Genomic DNA, 27,678 nt, shown 5'->3' on the forward strand with positions numbered 1-27,678 from the left:
ATTGGAAAAACTTTTCCATTTAAGATGAGCTACTTCAGGACACCGATTTCTGAAAGAACACACACAGTAACTACCTTCAATCATTTTCAAATTTACTAATTTACTCTTATGAAACAAACGGTGGAGAAAATGGTACAAATGGCATTTCTGGTCATTTTTTTAAATTCTAGATTATTAATTAAAATCTATCGAGACAATGAAAAATTTTAATTTTTATCATGATGTCATTTTTCACGATTAATGATAAACAATACGATAAATGCCCACTCCATATCATCATACTAACAGGCCTACTGGCTTGGAAACATCAATTATATAACGTGTTTCAATTAGCGAATTGCGTTACTCAACTCAATTAATATTTCAATAATCTTTTAATTAACTGAATATGACTGGGGCTGCATGATGGCACAGTTCGTAGGACTGTTTTTATTGTGGCAAGAAGGTCCTGGATTCAAATCCCTCTGCATAGAGTTTGCAGACGGTGTGTGTCTTTGTTCAAACTTGACAAATGTGTTGTTCATTTATAAAGAATTCCAATGAAATACATTACAGTTTGTGGTTGTAATTTGACAGAATAGGAAAGGGTCCAAGGGGAGAAAATACTTTTTTGTTAAAATACAGAACAACATACTTAAATTTGATTTGAGTGTCTATTTTGAAACATAGAAAACTCAAACTTCCAATATGGATGGCCACAAACCTCTGTTCCTGGACACCGACTTTAACAAATTAGTTTTAGGTACAGTCAACATCTGTTCTTCTTTTGGTTGCTTTAATTCTGTTGTGCTTTTTGCAATTGATTTGTTGTTCAACTTGCCTTTTTGCATTTCTATCATGCAACTTCTATATATCATTTCAAGCAATCGTCTTTCGTCAATTCTGTATTGCTTAAAATGAATTCTGTCTTTGTGCTTTTGTTTTAAGGATATTTGATACATTTTTGTCTTTTCAAACATCTTAAGTTGGCTTTCCAGAGAAAATCAGCCTGGATATAGTTTTAGAACCACAAGCCTGCATTCCACATGCTGTCTGAGCTAAAACTGGAAACTTTAGAGTGCAGTAATTTTGTCTTATATTTAACACGGAATTTGCAAGAAGCAAGAGGACAATGAGTCAATACATCAGTGCCTCACAACGAAACACAACTGCTTTCAACAATTTGGAGTGATTCTAATTTAAATTGTGCTGAAAATAAAAGGTGTTGCCTGCTACGGTGTTGAAATCCACAGCAGGAAAGGATTTAAATAGCAAGATTTGTTGCCAAGTCTAGTTTTTGAATAATTTTTATTTCTCTTGAAAAAATATGTATCTATATTACTCTTGGTTCAAAGCCTATTGTTATTTCGAAGTCACTTGACTACCGCATATACGAAATAGAGACGGCTACAGACTTCTGTTTAGTAGGTAGAAGAGGTAATATAAGAAACATTAATGCAGGAAGAGCCTGGCTAAGGTGCTACCTTCAAGTTCTCCTAGTAGAGAAAGTTAGCGCAAAGAAAATACCGCTGAAAAACAGTGGCCGAGTCTGAATTCATCTTCATAAGTTCGTACTCAGACGTCCAGTTGTGAAAATATACCGTACTTTTATTATTCTTATGCTTAGAAACTATAGCGTACCAGAATGAAGATCCGCGCTGAGCCGAGTTTCTGTGCACCACCAGTTCCTGAATGCAGCTCAGATGATAGAGGGGGGTGCGGGAAGAGTTGGTGGGTTGGTGTGACGTCATGCCACAGTGCCCCCTCCATGTTTGGAGGAGAAGTTTGTGTTGCTTCGACAAACTTCAGACACCATACTGTAGATGCGCGGAACACAGCTGACCGTTAACTCTTTTTCTGCCCCCTATTTTCCGCTGGTATCAACTTTACATTATATTACCTTTCGTACAAGTAATTTTTTTTGGCTAGAAATAATAACGTAGGTTACAAATCCCGACCAAAGCTCGCTCTTGGAGCTGAATTTTATGCTCCGTTCACGGAACTTCAATTACATCTTGGTTCCGCGGGCCAACCGTCGCTTCTATGTTTTATTTCAGTTTTGTTTCCGGTAGTTAATACATGGAGACCGTCTGTTCCGTCGATTGCCTCGCATGTTCGCATCCTACGTCGGTCGGTTTCGTATGAACCGTTGCGAGACAGCGACGTAGGGTCGGAGGCTCCGCGAGCGGAGCCAGACTTTATGATGGGGATGCCCAAGGGAGGACGTCTGTTCCTGGCGACGTGCCTCTGCTCGTTCTTCGTTCTTGTTCTTTACTTCCAGAGCATCACTAAACCAGGTAAGACGCCATGCATATACACAGTCATCTTGAACTTTCAGACATTATAGAGAGAAATTTCTATTAAAAATGTTCTACTTTTTTGTGACCAGGTCACAATGCAGTTTTTTTTAAGTATAAAGCCCGTTTGTAGTGATTTTTTTCACCGTGTTCAGTCCTGGCAACTGAGGCAAACAGTTCAGTGGGTCTGGTTGCATTGCAGTGTTATTGTAGGCTTACTTTCTAAAAGTGAAGGATGGAACAACAACAAAACTAGAACTGTGTAAGAAATAAAAGATATTCTGAAAAAGTGTTTGTACTGACAGGCCGCTTTATTAGGTGCACCTGTTCAACTGCTTAATAAATCCAGTGAGCTAGTTGTTTGTATCTGAAAGCCTTGTTAATGTCAAAGGTCAAAAGACACACACACACACTGGTTTAAAGTGATACAGAAGCAGCAGTAGCGGAATTAAGCTCTCACTTGTTATGACCTAGTTATGAAGAACCTTCAAGCCAATTGGCTACAGTTGCAGCAGACCACACCTGGTGCGAAGAAAAGAGAAAAAGGTAAACCGGGGTTACTATTCTCACAGGTCTGCCAAGATGGGAAATAAACAAATTCCCATTTAGTCAGAATTCGGCATAAATCAGTGGCTAGTTTCTTGACCGGTTTTGTTTCCATAGATTCCAACCTAGCAACATTTGAATGTCACAGCATACCTGATTTTATATTGTTTCTGACCATATCTGTCCTATTGTAAACACAATGTGCTTTTTTTTGGATGACTATGTTCAAAAGAGCTTTAATAAGGTATGATGTGGTTTTTTTTTGTGTCAGTTTTGCTTCTATTTTTCATCAACAAATAGACAGACACTTTAGTATGGGTGTAAAACAGATGGTTTGATTGAAAGTGAATGAAATGATGTATGAATAGGCCCACTGTGAAGACTGGAATGTTTTCAGAACCCCCTCTCCGTTCCTCCTGAAGACCCCCTGCATTCCACACGGCTGTATCCCCTTTTCCTCTTCATGCTCTTCTGTTTGTGTCTCTTGCTGAACCCTCTTTCTGTAGAGCAAATGGCGGGTTGACGCTACAATTTCTGCAGGATTTTTAAAGGCAGGTAGCACGTGACTCTTTGGACCTTTTTCTATGGCCAATTGATGTTTTGAATAGAAATTTAATTACAAATTCTGGCTTAAGCAGTTTTTTCATGTAATAAATTAATATTCCATGGTAGAATCACTCTAAAAATACCTGTGGTATTATTTTAGATATATTTTTTCAGTTGTTATTAAGTTCAAAACTGTTTTTTTTTTTCAATTTCAACATCACGTAGAAGGAAACGTATTCGTCTTCTTTTTCGCAAAAGTTTTAAGGTTTCCTTTATTGTAAAATCTAAAAACAGAAATTAAATGTTGTTCTTTAAAATGACAACAAAGTTCCTGAAGTAGAAATTTATCAAAAAATTTAAGTTCTCTACACTGTAAAACAAAATCCACTCACTCACTTTGACTCAGTCTAGCTTTCTTGTTGCTTTGACTCAGTTAAGTTACCAACTTTAATTGCCAAATTCAAAACATTTAATGAAAACTATTGACATTTGTAAGTATATTAAATAAAAATAGTCATTTAAGAGAAATTTTTTAAAAGTTTCCCCAACTTACTTAGTTAAGTTTTTACATTACTACTTCACTTTGACATAACCTAAAATTTTACATTTTTATAACTCATTTCTAATTTAAGTCAACTTTGTAATGTTATTTTTTTTTACTTTAAAATGTTCATTCTTTGATGATAAATTATGTTAGTGAGTCTAAATGAGAGACACAGGATTTTATGGACCACTATTTTATTCAAATCAGGAACATTTTTAAAATTTATACAACAATAGCATGCTTTCTGTGTCTGCTGAGGTGTAACAGTTGATGGCAGAGAAGCAATTGACTGAGGAGAGAAAAACATTTTTTGTTTTAATTGTTTTAAGGCATGCATGACGAAGAAACAAGAAGGAAGTGAAAGCAGGAGAACAATGGAGAAGGTGATCAGCAGGTTCTGTGTTGAGTGTCTTTCTACGACAAATCAATTGGAAATGAAAATTTGATGTAAGAAAAGAAAACAAAACACTCCACACCTGACCATTTCCCAAATCACTTTGGAGCTGTCGTAAACCTCCTTTTCTTATTGCCAGACACCAAAACACTAACCAGACGCTGCTGACCCTACAAACGGCACACTTATAGCACTCTGTTGACTTACCTCCACACGCCCCGTCCTGACTGCCCGGCATGTTCGGACTCGTCTTTTTGCTAAGAGAACCACACGTGAAGCCGGTCTGAGCCACATTAGACGGGACTAGTTCACAGGATGTCAACAAAGCACGGGTCTTTCTGTAATTACTGTTTATGCGCTCAAAGTGAGGCCAAAACCAACCGGTCATGTTTTGTTCGGTTCTGTGTTGCTGTGGTGATTTATACCTTTTTAATTTCTCGCATCAGTTGATACATTACTGGCAAAAAGAGTCTGATGGCACTTACTGCCGTCCAAACAGTTCTTTGCTATACAGTTTGGAGCATGCAAACTGTATCGCAGTTTAGAAGGGTTAGAAAATTATGAGGAATGGCCAAAGTGTGACAACACTTTTAGTTTGCCCTCTTTTTTGTGAACAACTAAAGAGAGGGCTTTGGAATGGAGGGGCTGAGTATCTTCATTATTGCTGTAATAGTAAGAAATTTCGTTGGACAATAAATTGTACCAGAAGTTATCGTGATAATGTTGTTTTGAGGCCATTGTCAAATAATATAATGGTAACAGCATAATAATGCTTTGTCAAACACTTTGTCAAAGACCAAAAGACTTTAAATTCTAAAGAACATTTAACACTGCAACTGGAAGACATTTTAAATATCCAGAATAAATAAATGAAACAACAGAACCATCATCCATCCATTATCCAACACACTTATCTCGTGGGGGGTTACGAGGGGTGCTGATGCCTGTTTCCAGTGGTCAATGGGCGAGAGTCAGGGTCACCCTGGACAGGTCGCCAGTCAGCCTCAGGGCAACAGAGAGACAAACAGAACAAACAATCATGCATGCACACAGTCACACCTAAGGAGAATTTAGAGAGACCAATCAACCTAAAAGTCATGTTTTGGGACTGTGGACAAAAACATCAAATAAAGTTAATTATGAAGTCTCTGTACAAAATTGTCCTTCAAAAAAGACTGATGACTTTTATCATCCAGTTTTTGGTAGAGAGAGAGAGAAAAGAAAAAAAACAGTAAATCATGAAAATGGAAATGATATTATCTCGTTTACGGTAATACCGGTTAATTTTTTTAGGGTGGGGGAAGCAGAACAGTTGCAGGAACATGAAAGCTAAAAACCAAAACACTAACATGCAGTCATTACTTCAGTGGAGATGTCGATGACCAGTGGAAGAACTGAAAATTAACGAAGTTCCTTTTCAAAAGGAAGATTTTTTTTCATAGTAAAACAAGATTTGTAGTTTTCGATATAATGTTTGAGTTTTTAAAATATCTTGTAAAACTACTGTTCTGTTGAACCACAACAGTCTGTTTCATTTTTGTATTTAAGTATTTTTTAAACACATGGTAGCTGATTTCAGACTATTTTTTGGCCAGAATTAGTTTACATGTATATTTATTTTTTGTTTTCTTTGACACACTAAATGTATTGTAATTTTATACTGATATAAAAATATATATTTTTTAACTCTAGTTATTTTTATGTATTTTTTATTCATTTATTCAAGGTATTTAAAAAAATATAACATGATATTATATTTTTGTCAATATCTTCCACCCCTACTTTGTTGCCACTGTTGCACGTCATAAAAAAGTAAGAGCAAAAGTCTAGAAAAAGAACAGCTAAGTATGATGAAAAGTATAACTAATACTACTAGCAGTAATAATGATATAATTTTACCTAACGGTTGTTTTGGAATTAAATTAATTTGACTAAGACAGAAGAGTTTGAAACAGCATACTTCATGTTTTAAGATTGGATATCTACAGACCTGTTAAAAAAAGGGAAGTTCATTAATTACTGGAACTTTATCACATTATTTAAATTAATTACACAAAGATGGATGTTTGAAAGATGTCAATAAAAACACAATGAGTTTTTGTTAAAAAATGACATAATAGTGATATTTCAAAAATAATAATATAATAATTATAATTGTACATGCTTAGAGTGTTTTCACACCTGATAGTCTAGTAGTCTCGGTTCGATTGGGGACCATAATTGCATGTGTTACATTTTCAGCTGCCAAGGTTCGCTTTCACTCTGCACCATGTCAAACAATCCAAACCCTTTGAAAATCCTGTTCACTTTCTCGCCTGTGGTGGCGCTGCACCAAAAACTACTTAGAAGGAAACGACATAAAAATCACAGAAGACATGAGCGCAACGTACTTTTTCATGAAATGCAAACAAAAATGGAGAGGCGTCACATTTTAGCAGTAGGATTTCTATTTTGTCCTTTGTCCTTGCAAAGGATCTGATCTAGCTTTCCTGGAGGATTAGCAACATGGTTCCCACTTTGAAGCATGGTGGTGGTCATGTTTCTTGACCACCACCAATCCCAATAAGATAGATTTTTGTCAAAGTGTAAAAATGTCCAATGGATTTTTCACAACTATATATGCAAAACCTCAAAAAATTTAAGAACATTTTATTGTCCATGAAGGTGGGATTTTTTCTTTTAGCTCTCCAATCATAAGAACACAAAAATTTATACAATCACCATAACAACAATTACATAGAATAGAATAAAACATTTTGCATGCCATATGTAAATGTTGTGATTTAGGTTGGTTAAGAATGGTTATTGCACTTGGAATAAATGACCTAATTGCCAGCTTGACCCATATCGCTTTCCTGATCTGAAAAGAGAAAAAAGAAGATAGATACTATCTGCTGCAATATTCCTTGCCGTCTTCCATGTTCTTTCCGTAAACAAATGAGATGGACCTTTTGTGGTTTCACCACTATTTTACCTGCCATTGAAACATTTCTTAAAAAGTTTGATGATTTGATAAAAAGTTAAAATACTCAACAATTGCCTTGTCTACAAGCTCTAGAGATTGCGGAGTAACCCCAAGACCATTAGGTTGTCTTAAAAAATAGTTTTTAAGAAAAGGTATTGCATTTTTTTAAGTACCATTCTAGTTTTGGTTTAGAGGGTGGGTGTTTTGTTTCAAGTTACCACAACTGTATTTTACTGGACTCTTCATCTCAGAGAGGCCCAGACATTGTTCCTCCAGCTTAACAGTCCGTTTTACAGACTAAATATTCCATGAAATCTGTTAGTCTGTAACTTCAGAGCCAGAAATTTGAATTGTGGCATCTTAAATCACGGAAAGCCAGTACTTTAGGTATTCTATTGCAATTTAATCAAGAAGCATGGATCAGTGTTAACACTTTAAAAGGAAAGGCTTCGTATTATCATTTAGTCACCATCTTTCTGATCTGAAGCTAAAGCTTTAAAAGTTGAGTGATGCCTGGTTGGGAAGCGAACAGCAACACCTGCTCAACACACCAGCCACATTGGCAGAACACTGGTGGTTGAGAACAGATGGAAACTTGCATTAACCTACATCCTCTACTTTTAGTCATTCTTCCAGATCGCTGTAAAAATCAGTTGCACATTTTGATTTGAAGCTACGAGGACAGACAAAGGCCAAGTCTGTCCTCGCTACCAACCGACATTTTGTCTGAGGCAGATAAGAAATCGCTTTCAGTAACGTTGCCCAACTGTTAAGAGAAACAGGAAAATGAGCAAAAAAAAAAACGGTCCTGGCAGTTACTCACTGAATCCTGTGGTTTGTGTTGCATCATTGTACTGCTGTGCAGGAATTTCAAAAGAACTGCAACTTTTCTTCACTTTGTCAATGTTGGTTGGTCTTGCTTCTTCTGACTTGTTTTCTGGTGAATGACTTATTGTTGTGACAGCCTTCTCAAACAGTTAACGGCTATAGAAAATAAGATACAGTTACCCCTTCAGTGACCTATTGGTATGCCATTTAGGGTGACTATTTTATTACTTGGACAGGAAGAGCATCGCTTATTATTGTTCTGCTTTCATTGTCTAACATCCTGCTGCAACACTCCAGTGGCTTACAGGAAAGAAATACAATTCATGTCCAGCATGTGATTAGGAACTTCCAGTAATTGATATCACATGGATTTCTCCAGCAATGTCTAATATATAACTGAGTACATTCTTTTTCTGTTGACATGTAGTTATTAAACAGCTGTAGTGTAAAACCATTGAGCAGCTATGTATTAAGAAGTACAGGCTTGTAGTAGTAATAGGCTTGTATCTCTGCCAACATTATGGTAAAGATGGTATCTGATTAAGACTACTTTTGTGGTCAGTTTCTTTTTATCTCCAGTTGCTTTTAATGCCTTTAATGTTAGGAGAAGATTACATAAGAATTAGTAATGCCAGTTTTAATTAGACTTGACCAGTTTTAAGCAATCATTGCCTCAGACAGAGAAGAAATGCAAGCATTAGCTTGGTTCCTCTTTCACTTGTGAAAGCAGTTAAGCACTTTGGGGGAATGCTCTGGATTGAACATAATTTAGTTTATGAGTGATAGATTCGTTTTGCAGCTGGAACATATGACACAGCACAAGGGTAATGTTGTTGTCAGACAGTTGCAGAAATATCTTAAAGTCAGTCGAAACAGTGATGGTAACCAGACATGGATAATGACTTGTTGTACAGCAGGGGTGTCAAACTCAAGTACTCAAGGGTCGGTGTCCTGCAACTTTTAGATGTGCCTCTGCTGCACCACACCTGAATAGAATAATTAGGTCATTAAGGCTCTGGAGTACTGATCTACACAAGGAGGAGGTAATTAAGCCATTTCATTCCAGTGTTTTGTACCTGTGGCACATCTAAAAACTGCAGGACAACGGCCCTAGAGGACTGGAGTTTGACACCTGTGTTACCACAGGGTTCCTATGTAGTTTGAAAAAGTCTGGAATTGTATTTGAGTGTTTTCAAGGTGATACAGGAGCTTTACTGACTTTCTTAAATTCTGAGAAATCAGAATTGTATCTAGGGCTACAACTAACAATAATTTTAGTTATGGCTTATGTTGACAAATAATTTATTAATCAGATAAAAAATGGCACAATCTTCAGATTGTTCAATTAGCGACTTAGATCTTTTTAGACATTATTAGAAATACATTAGAAGATGCAAATTGACCATTAAATTGTTCATTTGAATTAACAATTAGTTTACACTTAATCATTTGTATCAAAGGATACATCTGCAGAAAAAAAAGTACTTCTAGCATCAGCATGTGAAAAGCTCAGTACAGTGTAGCACTGAACTGGTGATCAATTTTTGGATGATTAAGTGGTAAATAATTGGATAATAGGAGGTGCTTAATAGAAGATTTTTCCTTTGTTTTAATACAGAAAAAAAGGTAAAACTACATCACTTAAGAAGTCCTGGGTAGAATATCATAAATGCAAAATGTACATTTTTTTGTACAGCTTGGGCATTAATTACTGCACTAATGTTGTTCTCTCAGCAAATGACTATAGTCTGTATACTCCAGTTAACAATTACTCAGTTACTAAATTAGATGATGATTATTTCAGTAATTTATCCATCACAATTAATCCGATTAATTGTTTTCAGCCTTTGTTGTAGCGTTAGCTTCTATCGTTAGAACAGCTAGCATGTAGCATTAGCATTTTGGAAAAGTACCTCAGGGCAACAAAGCAACAACAAACTTTTGATTTAATTGACTATTTCTCAATACTTTATTGTTTATACTTACTTAAAAACTACAACTAAATTTAGGGGATTTTTACAGTTTCCCCCAGTGTATTATAAGCCTGGTGGGCCACCAGCCTAAACATTGCTTACTTATCTAAGTTTTTTTTAAATGTTTGCATTTTTTAATACTTTGTAGTTGGTGTTCAGATATTAATCTTTCAATAACACATAACTATCAAGTGATATTTTTAAATTTCCTGTCAACTTTAAACATTTTTTAACTCAAAAACACGACATGCCGCTGGATGAATGACTGGCCTGACATCCAATCACCGGGCTTATCAAGTGTTTTGGGTGAAACCCTGTTTTAGATTCTTGTCTTTGTATCTAAATCAAAATAGCAATGAATACATTTAATTGAACAATGTATTTTAACTGTTGTAATCAATATCCTGTCTGACTTTTGGTAGTGGAAAGACAAGTGTTTGTTTTTCAGTTTAGAAAGCAATAACATCATCTTATAGACAACGGAAAAAGCAGCCTTTTTAATAAAACCTTATAATTGAGATGGAAATCTTCTAATTCATTTTGTTTTGCTTAGCTGCAAAGTTATTATCTGGAATCTGTTTTCTATAAACTCAAAGCAGAAATGTTAATGCTGTGGTTTCCTGTCATATGTCCTATCGTTATCTCTAAATTATTGCGTATTGCATGTTGTCTTAATATTGTTCAGACCTTACAATAGTAGAGATAAAACATCCTGTTTTTTCCCCTCAGAGGTTCTCTTTTATGCGGTTTCCCTGACTCAGCAGTGCCTCAGCACAGCATCCTTTCAGTGTATGAATGAGTCGCTGTCGACAGGATCTGAGTTCAGTATAAAATAGTTGGGTGGAGTGTGGGAAGTTCTAAAAAATGGAAACATCAGAGGCAGGAAACTGCTGCACGGGGAAAACAAATGCTACATTTCTACGCATAAACGTGTTAAATAATATAAAAATGCACCGTCGTTATTAACTTTCATCCAACCTGTTCGTCATTGGTACCACCTTTTTACATTTAAATGTGGAGGAAAACTTACTTCTGTTCCTCTATTGACTTTGGAAAACCATAACAAATGGTCTGACCGAGAAAGACGAGTTGCATCCAGACACGTTTTAGGTGCTTGTCAGTTCCACAGTGGTTGGATCTGTTGTGGTTATTTCATAACTGCTGGTACGTCCACATCCACTGGTCAAATCTGAACCTCATTTAAAATAACAAGTAAACTGCCAGAGCTGGATGACAGACTTGTAATGGTTGTTTTTGCCAGCTGCTCTTCCTGTTCTGGGCTTTGATTTTTCTTGCCAGCATGATATCAAAACAAGTTCCTCTACTTCTGAAGACATGTTATTCCCTCTGGCTGTTATTTTACGATCTATTCAAGCATATGGGGTAAAACAAACCCGATCCGTCTTGTATACCATTTAGCCTGCTGCTGCTTGCCCCATTTTAAATGAACAACTGTGAAAGCAAATTTCTTGTGCAGTATAAATAACATCAAACACAGAAGCGTCAAGCTATCCTCGTTGATGTTTTGTAAGCTTGAATCTAAACAATTTGGCCGGGTCCGGCTATGACTATTTCTGAGTGTGTGTTCTCAAACTCATAAGATTGTGGCTTCTTAGTCATAACATAACCATTGCCCCCCTTTATGCTGAACGTTGTGATCTCCTGGACTTGAAACCACAAAATGATGATCATGGTGGATTAGAAGACGTCATTAAACTGGAGGTTTAAGCCATTAAGTTGCTGTAAATCAAGAAAAACGCAGTAGAGGGCACAATAACGTCACACATAGAGAGCGTTCTCAGTATTTTTCCACCATAAAAAAGAAGAAGTGCTCAGTGTTTGCGGAAGTAAACATGGATGCTAATGGTAGAGCATGTCTTACAATGTTGAAGTCGTTGTCTGACCGGAGCAGCATATTAACAATTGGTCTGAACTACAAGGTTCATTTAAATTGCTCAAGAATGTGACCTGGCCATTCAGTCTCAGGTCACATTTGAAAAGATTTGACATGTACTGGATTTAGAACCCCATTTGCAATTGGCCTGGGTTGCATTAAAAAAAAAATCAGATCTGTGTTGTTCAGACTGTCATGAAAAGATCAGATACAGGTCACATTATGGCAAAAATATCTGATTTGGGTCACTTCAGGCTTCAGTGTGAACGTAGCCTAAGCATCTCCTCTCTGTGTAAAACTGACTGAACGTCTTTGCTATTTTATGGTCATCCTTTTCGTTCAAATAAATATTTCAACACTGGTCCAGTAATCTATTATCCTTGCGTCACACTGATGTGATTCCTGACTGTTTTATGCTTTTTTTGGTCTCCTGAATACCTTGTAGGAGACTGTATCGCTGCACTTCCTCGGTTTATGGTAAATGTATTTCTCTCTGTGTGATTGGTGAATGACGCAGACTAGGACATTTTAGTAAACACCCACACACTCTGTTGGCTATGACGACTCGATGGATATGCCTATCATTCAAATTTTCCAGTCTGCTCCTGAGAAACTACCAATATTTGACTGAACCACTGAGCTCTAATGGCCCAGATTGCATTGGAAAAAAGGATATTTTTCACATTGCTTTGACTCTTATTTCATTACAACAGCGATTATTAGATAGAATGATCATTTATGAGGAGGTATAAGTGGATAAAAAAATGAAATTTGAATTAGCATGCACGGTGCCATATTGTGCCAAAATGCCTAATTTGCAAGGTTTGTCTCGACTTGATTTGACAACTTACCAATTATCACCTCTCCAAAACATCAACGGCTCTATGTTTTTGCATGAATCTTGGTACAAGTGGTCAGATATTGTGTGGTTTCCTAGATGTTATATAAAGCTGCTGATATCTTTCAATATTCACATCACAAAGTGCATTTTTTAGGTGGAAATGGTTGATTTTTTCTACCATTTTTCACTGTTCACTCTCTTCATCTACTGTGACTGAGTGTTGATTTTTAAACCTCTGGAGTGTTTTATCTTCATTTTGATACCAGAACAATTCAAATGAACCGTGTAGTTCCTGAAAAAATCACATTTTTGTCATTTTACAGCTGATTTCTCAAAAAGAGGCCTAGGACTCATTTGTACTTTTTTTTTTTAAACGGTTACTCAGAGAAAATGTGGTTCTGAGGCTTTCTGATTTCTTTTTCTTAAAACTTTTACCATAGTAAAAGCTTTAATTTCTTTATGAGCTACTTTTTGTGGAAGCAAGCAAGCAGATTTCTGTTCTGCATTTAAAACCTGACTTGCGACATGTATTCATATTGGTCTGCTTACGCTGTTGTGCAATCATTAAATAAAAAATAAAAAAATCTTAGAGGGAAGATGCAGTATTTGTCTCTGCCTTTTGCATTGTGAAAGAAAAACAGGAAGTGTTGTTGTGTAGCAGGTCGGTTAAATGATGCTAAGCTTTAATATTTGTTGGGAGCAATTAGCCTATAGCAAAGGCACTGTGCATTCAAACAGCTGTCAAATTTCATTTAACTTAATACGTAAAAGTCGGTCATACTTTACAGAAAATCTCCCCTGAATACAGTGAATGACTTCCAAATTTTACCACCCCGACTGCTTCTTATTAAGCTGTGTTTATACAGCTGCATATAATGCTGCTGCTAACAGGATGGGGCCCCACAAACCACTGGCAGGCTGTCTTCCCTCAGTGAAGCCATAATCCATCAAGGTGAAGTCTTTGAACGTTCCAGGGAAATTAGATTTGGAGCTGCTGATGTCGTTCACATCATATGTGAACGACATCATATCCTTTAAGATGAGGCTCTTTCAAACGACAAATGAACTGGTTTATGTAATGACTCAGGAGCAGAGTTACTTATTTGACTCATCTATAAGAAGTGTTCAGTTGATCAAATGGGAGGGGGAAAAAAAACAATGTTTGCTTGTGTTGTTCTAATTAGCGACATCAGAGCAAATTTTGTTCAATTTGAAAATACTTTATGCCCCATTTTCTCTGCCAGACACTTCCAGTGTTTTTTCCACACTGAAATTAGCCTATTGAAGCTGTCATTACGTGGACATTCTTTCCAGTGCAGTTAAGTAAAAATGTCCATATTTGCTCTACTGATGACTCATTTGTTTGCGATCCGTATCTCCATTGAAGAGAAAATGCATTATTTTCATTTTATTTGAAGAAAGGAGAAGTCAGTTTAGATTAGTTAAGTGCTGTATGTTTATCCTGATATGTACAAGGCTTAATGGAGCCCTTCTTGTCTCGGAATGAAGCAGCATGACATCATATGATGGTTAGACTGTTGAACCACGCTTCCAGTTTCCACATGTACCCCTAAAAGCAGAGGGTTGGGGCGAGTGGTTAATAGGATTGAGGGCTCATCTGCAGGCAGTATTTTGTCACTTCCTTGCTGTGAAAGGAAGTGGTGGTTTTCTGGTGCATGTGACAAAACACATCAGACTGAAAGAGATGCGGTCTGTGATAATAGCTATGTAGTAGTAGTCTGTCTGCTTTTTGCATTGACACACTCAAAATGCAGAAAAAGTCCATAAATGTGTTAGATCAAATGAGATGCAATTTTTGTCTTTCACATACTAATTGAGTGGAATGTGTACATGTGTATGTGTAAAAACTTGATTAACTCTTGTTTTTGTGGATTTGTTTGTAACTTCTGTTTTATGTTGCTTTCTATCATTACCAGGTCTCCTGTAAAAAAGTGTGATTATAAGGGAGACCTGGCAATAATAGGCAGCAGCATCATTTCAGTGATGACTACCTGGTTAAAACAAAGTTAAATAAATAAATAAAAAATCTGACTCTGTATACATACACAACAACTTTATTGTAATGAATGTTTGAGTCAAATCCTGTGTTGTGACTGAAATTTGTCATCAGCTGCATTGCTGGTATTCAGCTAACTGAATACCAGCTTCATGCTTTGTTGTAAGGTGGTAAAACAAATAGCTTGTATTTCCTCTCTGCCACACACTATGCAAATTATATTTTTCTGCTCCTGGTCTGAGTGTTCAACCCTCCCACAGTCCTAAGAGACAGAGTTGTTTAAACCCCACAAGTTTTTTACTCTGTGCTCAGTCCAGCAGAGTGGCAATGTGCACTTTTACGAGTTTTTATGTGTGTGTGTGTGTGATTTCGGGAAGACCGTCAGACGCTTATGTTGCCCCATGGCGCTTCCTCCCTGTCCGACTGTGACATTTGCCATGCTTCTCCTGAGCACGCTATGACGGCAGAAGGGTTAAGAAACGGGGTTCATTGAATCCAGCGAGCTTTACCCCGTGTGCGTCATGGTTTTCGCACTCCTCCTGAGTATTGCGCTAAGACCATTTGACGTTAAACCCAAACCAGGTCCAGATAAGTTAAGTTTTTTGCCTTTTAATGACCTCCTCCCTTGCGCTCTCAGCCACGTTGCTTCCTGCTTGCTCTGTTTTGATGTCGGACGATTACATAATCAACAAGCATTACCGCTGTTAGCCAGTAGAGATTTCTATCGTAGGTCAAATTTATATCGTTTCTACTGTTACCGTATATATCGTACATTCTTAATAACTAACTACACCATTAAATCATTAATTGAATGTACAATGAAGTTAAGAAATGTTTATTCAGATGTTTATATAATTTATTTAAGACCATTCATGCTATAGAAGCATGGATGCTTCAATAGCATTCGTGCAATATGTAACTTTCATTAAAAAAAAATGTTTTTTTACATATTTGCTAAAACTGTCACCATGTCGTGATGGTATGTTAAGGGACAGATAATCTGCTAATAAATCGAACACCTCTACCTCCTCCCTCTGCAGCCGTCTGAAGAAATGCAATGTTCCTGGCCACAACCAATTAGAGCCTGAAGGAGGGTCTTGACGCTGTCAATCAATCTCATGAAAGCGTTGCTAAATGTGCTAATGGCAGAGAAACAACTCATTGTTACATGCTCATCCTTGTAACTAGCCATTCATGACAGACTCTGCTGACAGGAAGAAGCAGGAGGCTCTGGGCAGTGTGCACACAGACATGATTGATGTCGCTATGGCTCACCTCCTGGCTCTGATTGGTTGTTTGTAGTTAGCAGTGGGAGAAGGCAGAAGAGCTTGACTTGTTTTCTTTCTTTCCACAGATTATCTGTGCCTCATATTATAGTCATAACACAGTGTAAAAAAAAAATTACATACTACAGCTTTAAATCATTAAAATGATTAATTAGCCAATAATTAAATTTGTGTTAAACATTTCATGGTACATTTAATTAACAATGTAATGATGTAGTTATTTAATTCTGACCCTTTTGGGCCTCCATACTGTGCAGCCTTGTGATTCTTTCATATTATTTATATAAAATACACTGCCTGGCCAAAAATAAAGTCGCCACCAAAAAATGGTCACACTCTCTAATATTTTGTTGGACCGCCTTTATCTTTGATTACAGCCCGCATTCGCTGTGGCATTGTTTCAATAAGCTTCTGCAGTGTCACAAGATTTATTTCCATCCAGTGTTGCATTAATCTTTCACCAAGATCTTGTATTGATGATGGGAGAGTCTGACCACTGCGCAAAGCCTTCTCCAGCACATCCCAAAGATTCTCAATGGGGTTAAGGTCTGGACTCTGTGGTGGCCAATCCATGTGTGAAAAAGATGTCTCATGCTCCCTGAACCACTCTTTCACAATGTGAGCCCGATGAATCCTGGCATTGTCATCTTGGAATATGCCCGTTCCATTTGGGAAGACAAAATCCATTGATGGAATAACCTGGTCATTCAGTATATTCAGGTAGTCAGCTGACCTCATTCTTTGGGCACACAATGTTGCTGAACCTAGACCTGACCAACTGCAGCAACCCCAGATCATAGCACTGCCCCCACAGGCTTGTACAGTAGGCACTAGGCATGATGGGTGCATCACTTCACCTGCCTCTCTTCTTACCCTGATGCGCCCATCACTCTGGAACAGGGTAAATCTGGACTCATCAGACCACATGACCCTCTTCCATTCCTCCAGAGTCCAATCTTTATGCTCCCTAGCAAACTGAAGCCTTTTTTTCTGGTTAGCCTTACTGATTAGAGGTTTTCTTACGGCTACACAGCTGTTCAATCCCAACCCCTTGAGTTCCCTTCGCTTTGTGCGTGTGGAAATGCTTTTGCGTTCACAATTAAACATACTCCTGAGTTCTGCTGTTGTTTTTCTTCGATTTGATTTGACCAAATGTTTAAGTAATCGCCGATCACCATCATTCAGGATTTTTTTCCGACCACATTTCTTCCTGGAAGACGATGGTTCCCCACCATCCTTCCAGTTTTTAATGATGCGTTGGACAGTTCTTAACCCAATTCTAGTAGTTTCTGCAATCTCCTTAGATGTTTTCTCTGCTTGATGCATGCCAATGATTTGACCCTTCTTAAACAGACTAACGTCTTTTCCACAACCACAGGATGTGTCTTTTGCCATAGTTGTTTAAGAAATGAGGAGTTACTCATTGCATCAGCTGGGGTTAAATAACTTGTTGCCAGCTGAAAGATAATCGCCTATGCAGTACTTATCCAATAGGAGGCTTGTACCTATTTGCTTAGTTAAATCCAGGTGGCGACTTTTTTTTTGGCCAGGCAGTGTATAAATAAGGATTTTCTGATGTTTTAAGCTGGAATGTATTCAAAATTTTCTTCATTTTCACCTCCACAAATAAGGCTGCAGCCTAATGTAAAGCCTTACTGTCCTTTTCTTTATCACTGTTCATAAAGTATCTTAAGTATTGATTTATAGGCCTGGGCAATTAACATTTATTGCATAATTTAGATTTTGACTTTAAGCGATCACAAAAGAAAAGTTTTGTCATAAAACAAAAGTTGTTTACTTTGGCATATTCTGCTTAACAAGTATGCTCTTATTTTGTAATTTCACCACTGATGATGAGCACTTCCACCTCATTCTAATGTGAAATCCTCATGCTTCATGCTGTTTTGTTCTGAAAAGTCAGTGCAAGATGGCAGAAAGAGGAGAGGAGAAGCAGCAGACAGGGATCAGAAACACATCGTAACACGGCTAATTTGTTCAATCACCTGAAGTTTGAACTTAGTGGTCTATGAGCAGCTAATACAAGAACTGACAGGAAAATATGAAATATATTTAGCTTTGTTTCTTTCTGTTAAGTTGAAATTATTTTCCCATATTCATTGTTTTGACCGTTAGTAGTTCTTGTTTTATTGTTGTTCAGTTTGCAGCTTAGTTTTACAAAGTATTTTAATGTTTTTTTTTATTTACAGTTGATATTGTCTTTCCTCCAGATTTTTGAAGAGCACTAAATTACTGATTTTACTTATTTCATTTGTACTTTTGAGTAAATAAATTGCCGGTGATGTTAGAAATAAAATAGTTCAGGGACTTTTTACAAGTCAATATTGATCAAAACAAGTGATTATATATATTTTTAACCCAATTAAACCCAAGAGATTCCACTCATTATTTTACATTTTTAAAACTTTACTCAAAGGTCTGAGCTCTTATGGCAAAGTCTTAATATGGAGTCTTGTAAAATCATTCAGTGGTTCCGGATTAATATCTAATGCTCTGTCCATTCAGGGGTTTCTTTCAGCAGTCTTCCTTGCTTTTGCTCATGTCAGTGGTTTTCAGTAGATTTTACTCATTATTTTGGTTTCATTCAATTCCTTTAAAAAAAACCCTTTTTTTAACAGTTATTTAAAAAAAAAACCATTATTTTTTAATTGACTTTTTTTTTTAATTAAGAAAATTAATTGTGGTAATTTATATTATCCGAGTATCTTCCTCTGTAAATCTGTCTGGCAGAGTTGGGGATGTGATGCTTGCCCTGAATGACTGATGCATCCATGAACCTCCTTTTCAACTCCTCTTGTTCAACTATACTAGTTCAACTATTATTTGAGCTTTTGAGAGTGAAATCTGCCTTTTAAACAGTTGAAATTACAACAAATAAATCACAATGCATCTCAAATAATGAACTGTCTCAGTTCATATTCTGTCATCATGTATTTAGGTATTTATGCAAGCAGAGCCTCTGACCTACTTCCTGGCTTCCTGAGGAAGGGTCCTGAGTTTGCCCGAGGATTATTTGATGCCTGATTGGTTGTGTATGTAACCTGGATTTGTCAGTTTGATAAAGCAACTGTGAAACATGAACGTCTCTGCAAGAATAAAGATGTGTACAAAATATTGTTTCCAAACATTCAAAAGCTTCCATTAAAAATTTCTAAAGCTCAGAATAGTTCAGCATCAGCGTGATGACTGTCTGTTTGTGTTTTGTGAAGATATGTGAAACACTGCTGTTAAGGAAATTAAGGATTTTGATCTCGTTCAGAGTGCAGAAGCAGAGCGCTCTACAGTAGACCTGCTGCACATTTTGCTATGTCACCGTTAGCGCTGTTCTTCCGCTTGTCAGGATTTTTTCTTCCTCTAACTTGAGGGAAGCAGTCATGATTTATATCTTGACTTTAAGCTGCAAATCATGTACTGCAGTGCAGGCTTCTATTATCACAGGAATTCCAGTTTAAAATGATAACCTAATACAAGTGTATGCCTTCTGACAGCAGTGAAACGAGCATGCCTTTAGAATGTAGTAAAGTCAGCAGGGAGCACAGCATGTGAGCCCCAGCTGGATTTTATACTTGTGTAATATACACAGCGTTTTTATTGCTTATATTGTTTCAGCATGAATATGTGGTATTTTCATCATAAAAAAAATAGTTCCTTCATGCTGCTGTGCCCTGAAGTTACCCTCACCCCCTACCTTCTCTTTGCCTTTTCCTCACGCTGTGTTTTCATTCGATATCATTAGCATTGTAACAAATCCCTTTTCTTACTTGAAGTGCATTTTGATCTTTAAGATCAAGAACCGCCGAACCAATGGAAACGACACAGAGCGCAACTTCCTGCTTCACAAAATGTAAATAAAAATGGAGTGGCGTGAGACTTTAGTGGTTCTAGGATTTTGCTTTTGTAATTGGTAAAAGATCACGAGTTATTTATTTCAGTGTGTCACCAAGTATGCGTCTGCAGTTGTAAAAATGTCTGCGCGTGTCCGTCAGAGTCCGGACCTCTGAGAAGTGAAGTACACCTGAGTCTGTTGGAGGCAAAATTAAACTGCATCTGCACATATTACACAGCAAGTTTTTGCTAAGTAACCAAAGAGTTAGTTAAGGTAATGTTAGGTAATGTCAGAAACTTTTCTCAGCTAGGCGGTGAGAGGTTGCTAACCCGGTCAACCATCTATGAGGCTGGTCAGCCTCATAGTTTAGAGGTTACCTCATAAGTAACCTCACAATGAGTGCCATGCATCCCCCAGAATGCCATGTGATTCTGGAACGGAGTTCAATGAATTGATCAAAATTCTCTCAGACGTATTTTCTTTTGATATCAATATCTGTCTAGCACAGTATTATTGTTTTATCACCCAGTCCTACTACAGTGACATCTTTGCACATATACTCCAATGCCCCTAGAAATCTGTGCGTAATTAACCCCTAATGGACTGGTGTAGCTAATTAGCGTCATTCCTCTTTGGTTGTCAGTACAGTAAAGGCCAGTGGTGCTCAAAGTGGGTCCTGGAGGGCCGGCATCCTGCATGTTTTAGTTCTCTCCCTTTTAGTAGTAAAAACCTCCACAGCAGGTCAATGTTCTTAGACCTTCTAATGAACCATCATTTGATCCAGGTGCGTTAAACCAGGGAGAGAACTAAAGCATGCAGGATGCCGGCCCTCCAGGACCCACTTTGGGCACCACTGGTGTAGGTGGTGTATACTACAAATATTGGTTGATACATATACCTCTCATTCTAATGATACTATTAGAAGTGATTTGATACCTGTTTGGTTGTCCAAGTGTAAACCCATAGAGGTATTCATTTGGCAGAATGCAGGGAATTTAGAATATAACCTCAATAAATAATCTTAATCCTGAGCTAGGTTGTGCAAAAAAAAAAAAATGTTCAGGCTTACTAATGTCTTCTACATGTGTGATATATTAAAAAAGACAGCGTATGACCAAAATTCAAAAAATGTAATTAAAAATTGAGTTTTTGTTTGACATGAAATGAAATGTTCTCTCTTCTTGTCCTTTAGTTTTCTGAACTTCCTGTTTTCTGCAGTAGCTGTAAGAGCAGCTCTGTAAAACAAAAGTCTCCTCTATTGTTGGGTAAAAGGTTGGGCAAATGACTGTTAAACAGAAGAAGTCAGAGCACTGTTTTTTAAAGGCAAAGTTTGTTGGGAACAATCTGTTCCTATGGATTGTTTAAAGGAAGTAGAGAGGATTTCCCCCGTGAATGAATCAGAGCAGTGGAGTGGTGGAAAGTTGGCTTGGAATGAACTGGAAAAATATGGCACAGTGTAAAATGATTTAGGATTTTTCACAAGCACTTAGAGTAATGTGTTCATCTTAATAGGTACCCTGTCAATAAACCACTCTATTAAAATTTTCAGAAAAAATGACTGGGGTGTTGAAATCATGCTGATGGATGCATTGGAACAGAGATTTTCTAAATGTTTTATTCAAAAGCTTTCCTTATATAAGATGTTTATGAATCATTTTCCTGTTGTTCTATAGAACCGGCTTTGAAGACTAGCAGCAGACCTGGGAAAAGTAGAAGAAGTCCTTTGCAGACCCTTTACAAAGGAGACCAGGTGACAACAAACAAACTCTGAATTTGTCATGAATGCAGCAACCACAAAACAACTACAGCTGCATCTCCAAAAATGTTGACATAGTCAGAAAGTTGCATCAGTTTAAGACAAATCTTGAACTTATTTAATATCACTTAAAATGACCAACCAGGAGCAAGTTGCATAACTAATTTGTACTGTATGCATTACAACTCTGTAAAAATAATAATAATAATAATAATCTTCATTGTCATTACAGAAACCATGTAATGAAAAAGCAAACTGCTAAGGGATATTTATAACAGAAAGTGTGTGATTCTCACACATATTTTAGCAATGTATTAATGTTTTAACAATTATACATCCTTTATGTAGAGCAACAATGCTCTACCACATGCAGACAACCAGCTCTTCCATACGGTTCTCCTAAAATGCCAGAACAAGACAAAAAATCAATAAGTATTTTGTGGCTGAAATTCCAGCTGGAACTGCTGCTGCTTCTAAACGCAATTGTTTTTAGCTTTTTTTTTTGCAATTAAAGTCACTGATTTTTAGATATATTTGCAAAGAACTTTGCAATATTTTTTCCTCCTCCAAAATCTACATATAGAAGAAATTAAATAGCAATCATATTGGACAAAAATTATCTTGAAAAACCAAGAATTTAATTGGTAATGGGAATATACAGTTCTGTCTTTCACTAATAAAAATGATAACGACAGAAAAAAAATCAATCTATTTCTATCAGTGAAGTGTTAAACGACGAGGCCTTGATGGATAGTGTTTGTCCCATTGCTTCTGTTTAAAAGGCGTTTATGTTTTTGGTCCTCCTCTCACTCGACCTGCTTCGTCCTCATCAGAAGCAGCTGAAGCTGTCGGCAGCTCAGAAGTCCCTCCAAGGCCGCAGGAAGGTGTTGGAGCAGGCATGTCTGAGCCACACGAAGAAGCGCCGGGTGCTTTCGCCAGAGGATCTCAAACACCTCATTGTGGACGACAAACACGGCCTTATTTACTGCTACGTACCCAAGGTTGGTTTCTGTAGCATAAATCCCACGTTTGTGGGGTTGGGGAGAGTTGATAATCAAGGACCAAAGAGGCTTGAAGGCAGTATTGCTTTCTACTTCTTTTTTTCTGTTGTCATAATTCATAAGTAATAATTAGAAGAAGTATGTTCTTCTAAAACTGTAGCTATTAGCACTACAGTAACTTCCTTTATCTTCAGTTTCTGTTTATTAGATGCTGAATGGAACAGTTTTTAAAAAGTTAAGTGAATACTGAGTAGAAGAAGAACAGTGAGTCTTGAGTGAAACCAAGTGACACCCAAATATTTTCACACCCCTATAATCTCTTCAAAACTTTAAACTTCTGTATCTCATTGGAGATTTTATTTGATAAACCACATTGCATTTGTTTTGCTTGTATTTACCCAGAATGCCCTGTAATATAGTCCATTTCCTGCCTTTGGAGCGGTCTCCGGTTCACTTGCTGCTGATAAGCATTCGAACCGCATCAGAGTTTACTTTAGCCGAACCCAGAGCTAGGTTTTTAGACAGAATACAGTTTGCTGTTTTGTTCCACATCAGAGTTCAATTGCACATTCACTCCTCCACAAACAAACTGAAGTTTCTAGTCAAACAAACTAGAGTTTGATTAAAGTAGACTAAACAGGGCTGGTGTGAATGCACCCTTAGAAGTCTCTAGAACTTTACAACAGCCTAACTAAAGTGTATTGATTGCGTCTCACTGCCCTCTGTTTGTCTCTGTCGGATGACCTCCAGGTAGCCTGCACCAACTGGAAGCGTGTGCTGATGGTCCTCTCCAGCAACGGCCGTTACTCTGACCCCCTCGCCATCCCTGCTAACGAGGCCCATGTGGCAGGTAACCTCCGCACGCTCTCTGACTTCTCCGTGACAGAGATAAACCAGCGCCTCCGCAGTTACCTCAAGTTCATTTTTGTACGGGAGCCCTTCGAGCGCCTCGTATCAGCCTACCGCAACAAGTTCACACGTAACTACAACACCGCCTTCCACAAGCGCTACGGAACCAAGATCATCCGCCGGCACCGGGCCAACCCTCAACCGGAAGCCCTGGAGAAAGGAAACGACGTCTCCTTCCGAGAGTTCATCCAGTATCTGGTGGACCCCCAGACACAGCGGGAGGAGCCTTTCAACGAGCACTGGGAGCGGGTGCACTCCCTCTGCCACCCATGTCTGATCCACTACGATGTGGTGGGGAAGTACGAAACTCTGGAGCCTGATGCTCACGCCGTGCTAAGGCTAGCGGGGGTGGAGGGTAAAGTTCAGTTCCCAACGTCTAGCAAGAGCACCAGGACCGATGGCAACATGGCAGCGCGCTTCTTTAAGCACATCAACCCCTTTTATCAGAAGAAACTGTTCAATCTCTACCGCATGGACTTCTTACTCTTTAACTACACCACACCGGAGTATCTGAGGACTCGATGACTAACAGAGACGAGAGGATCCCACGTTCCATCCACACTTTAGAGTGATGATTAGTTTGCACGTTCCGGTTCCTGTTGAAACGACTGATTCCTATCTACAGAGCCCCTAAAGGCACATAGAAGAAATAAAGAAACATTCTCATGTGTACAAGATACTTTATCTTTATTTCTTCTATGTCCCTTTAGGGGCTCTGTAGATTCCTACCTGTTGGCGGAAACAAACTCGTCTCTCAGACAGACAGTTTCCAGACTGATGTAGGTGAATCACGAACTCTTACAAAGAGGTTGCTATTTTTTTGTGACCGTTTGATTTGACTCCAGTTGTCATTGAGCCGGTGAAAAGCGCCTCACCAGTGTTCCTGCTGTGCCCACTACAGTGATAATCCTCTTGTAGTTTTCCTCTTCTAGGAGAATCAATGAGCCATAAATGAAAGCCAGTGTTTTCCAGAGGAGCCGGTTCTCCTCTTTAGCTGGCGATTGTGCTGAGTGTGAAGTTTTCCTCGGATTGTTTCCGAGCCGTTACGGAAAGCCTTAATTTATGTACGTATGTCAGCACAGAGTATTTATTGTCGTGTGAAGCGAGGTGTGAAAATAATTTAAATAAAAGAACAAGAGGTTGTTTTTTTTTTTTTTTACCGAATGTTAGAGATCAGATTAAGAAAATGTTTTGGGCATCTGATAATCTTCAGTTCAGTGAAACTCTCTACCCAGCATCTTTCCCTGCCCGTATTTAGCTCTGGGACTCTGGAGCTGAACAAACAAGCGCATAGCTGTGGTCACGGCGGGGTCCGGCCCAGCGCTCCCCCGGTCAGAGCCGCCCTTGTTAGAGGCAGCATCGGCAGACGAAGGGTTAAATCCACCTACAGCCCTCTGCACTGCAGCGCCTTGTTTCAGCAAAAACGCCTTGGAATTTCTGGAGGAATAATTTGGAGCTTACTATAGGAAAACAGCTTCTTAATGGACTTTACTGTCTTCTGCACCCAAAAGAGGAAACTTTGACACATTTTGTAGCTTTTTCAGGGTCTGTAGGTTGGATTTTTTGCACATTAAAAAAGAAAAGAGTCTAAGTGTTTAACAAGTACAGTCATCTGTCATTGAGTTGCATTGTGGGTAGTGTAGGCCCAAAGAATCTGGAGATTTTTGTTCTTTCTTGCTTCATCTGCTGGACCTCAACTTTACCTTTAAGAAAAGTGTTATTGTTGTATCATTTGTTCTGAAAAACAATTAAAGAACTGAAAGGTCTAGTGTGTAGGATGATGCCCTGTCTATTCACAAGTGCAGGAAGTTAAAAATGTTAAAGCATAAAGCATTTCAGTTTTTCTGTGCTATTACAGCAACACATACAATAGATGTTGCCATAAGAGGAAGTGAGAGATCAGCGTTGCTATCAGTGTTGTTCTGTTGCTGCTTTTAGAACCAGCTCCTGACAGAGAATCTCCTTGATGCAACTCCCCTTAAAACTGTTGGTAACTTTCTGTAGTGTAGACAGTCCCTCCAGGATTTTGCTTTTTTTTTTTTTTTTGCAGTCACTGATTTTGTAGTTCTTCTTAAGAAATATTTGCAAATTTCTTCCAAAATCTAAATATAGAAGAAAAAAAATGTTTTTTTCTTTGAATAACATAAATAGCTTGATTTTTGTTATTCGCCACATCGATCACGGTCAGAAACCGACTTCAGTAAGGCTGTGGCAGCAGTGTAGTAGAAGTAAGAAATACTGCCACCTGCAGGTGGGAGTTAGCATCACTTAACCCAATGTTTTTGACCATTTTTACAAAAAAAAAAAATGCAACAAATTCACAGTTACGCATTGGTGACATTAACAGCCAATTTCAGTGCAGCAGGTTTGCTTTTGAGTAAAATTGACAGGATAGAGGTGAAAAAATCAAAACACCTGGTTATTTAAAGACAAAAATTTCTGTTGCTGCCAACATTTTAAATTGTAAGAAGATTTTATGATGCCTGTCATAATTTTGCCCAAATTAAAAATAGAAAGTATCCGTCTTGTTTGTGAAAGTCAGCTGACAGTGTCTGTTCTCATCATTTCCCCACATTAATATTAAAACAAGTAGCAAATAATTAAGTTTATAAATGTCAGTGTTTTTGTTGTCGGGTCTTAAATTAGGCAGAATAAAAGTAAATTTTACTCTGCAGTATGAGGAGCTGTTTCATTCAAAATGAAATACTATTAATTAATAGCAGTATTAATTAACAATTAATAAATACTCCACCAAAGAAATAAATGTTCCCACTGAACAAAAACATAATAGATATTTTAAAGAATATGTATTTTTAATGGGGAGCGCTTTTGTCAATCAATTTTTATTTATTTCATAATTGTGTTTTATTCTGTGATACTTTATGTGAAGTCACTGTGAACAGAGAAAACTCCGCCTCCTAATTTGAAAATATGAGCATTAGATAAAAAGAGCCTGAAATATAAGTCCATGAAATACATAAAGTAGCTTTATAAAATAAAACCATCAGAGAAAAGCACTATGATTAATAAGTAAATCCCAAAGTTCATAAATCTTGAAATAAATACACACATAATAAAATAAAATAAGCTACCTATTTTTTAAAAAATTAATCACGATATTTAGCTGATGGAATATTTATTAATTATTTAATAACAGTATTTATTTATTTCATTTTGAATGAAACAGCTCTCCATAAACTTAACAAATTACAATCATTTTTATTAAAAACGTCAGTGGCATGGTAACGGTCCAATCAACACTCAGCATCCCATAATGTCAACACTGTAAACACTGACAGCAAATAAAAAGTCTCACTCAGATTCAAACAGACTCATCTTGGCGTTTTAATGTCTTCTGGTGTGTTTGTGTTCTTTTTATATTCAAATGTTCTGTGATGCACATCATGAGGTTTGGTTATCATTAGACTTGAAAAGTCTGAAATTTACACAACTTGGAGGAAGCAGACCTGAATGTGTTAGAGGAACTGTGTGTGGGTGTGTGTGTGTTTTAACTTGGGAACACTGAGGAATTCCCCAGAGGGAGTAAATGGAGAGAAGAATGTTCGGGTTTCCCTCCTGAACCGTTTCAGTGTTACATGGTGGTGCTCAGTTAATGTAACTGAGTGAAAATAATGAACGGAAATCCAGGAGGATAACACATTTTAACACAAGAAAAGATGCTTTTCACACAGTTTTTCACATTTGTCACCTTCAGGTTGGTTTCCATCACATTTAACTTGGTTAAAAAAAAACAACAACAAAACATAGATATTTATTTGGCCCAGAAAAATCCCCTGCTAGTCATTTTACTGTTACTGGGACTTTGTGGAGGGAGAGTGCCAAGCATTTGAATATGACTGAAATAATCTGTTCACGGTGGATATTTTTTGTTAACTTTGACTGTAATTGATTTTGAACCTATTTCATTTGCAAAGAAGGAGTAAATCATCCAGTTAAAGTAAATATTTTAAAGTTTTATGTGTGGTCTATGCTTCTTTGGAATGCACCTCTCAGGGTTTCATTATTTAATATTTAAAGTTCCTCTCATTTTGTAGTGA

The 27,678-nt window shown here is 37.5% G+C and overlaps 1 protein-coding gene and 1 long non-coding RNA gene across 2 annotated transcripts in view; both read left to right on the forward strand.

Annotated features, from left to right (window-relative positions):
* LOC116720590 (uncharacterized) overlaps nt 1–27,678 on the forward strand; it is a 957,300-nt gene that overhangs the window by 78,668 nt on the left and 850,954 nt on the right. The gene's annotated exons all lie outside the window — the stretch shown is intronic.
* LOC116720495 (carbohydrate sulfotransferase 11-like) lies at nt 1,750–27,583 on the forward strand. The gene is made up of 4 exons (XM_032563797.1): nt 1,750–2,276; nt 21,628–21,704; nt 22,544–22,711; nt 23,462–27,583. Exons 1-4 carry the CDS (start codon nt 2,180–2,182, stop codon nt 24,143–24,145), a joined length of 1,026 nt encoding a protein of 341 aa, XP_032419688.1. The 5' UTR covers nt 1,750–2,179; the 3' UTR covers nt 24,146–27,583.

This window comes from Xiphophorus hellerii, chromosome 1 (assembly GCF_003331165.1).
Source record: "Xiphophorus hellerii strain 12219 chromosome 1, Xiphophorus_hellerii-4.1, whole genome shotgun sequence".
Taxonomy (NCBI): domain Eukaryota; kingdom Metazoa; phylum Chordata; class Actinopteri; order Cyprinodontiformes; family Poeciliidae; genus Xiphophorus; species Xiphophorus hellerii.

Coding starts and splice junctions, on each gene's coding strand:
- LOC116720495 (XM_032563797.1), top strand. CDS start 2,180: ATGATGGGGATGCCCAAGGGAGGACGTCTGTTCCTGGCGACGTGCCTC. Junction 2,277..21,627: donor CCAGAGCATCACTAAACCAG/GTAAGACGCCAT, acceptor GTTGTTCTATAG/AACCGGCTTTGAAGACTAGC. Junction 22,712..23,461: donor TTTACTGCTACGTACCCAAG/GTTGGTTTCTGT, acceptor GATGACCTCCAG/GTAGCCTGCACCAACTGGAA.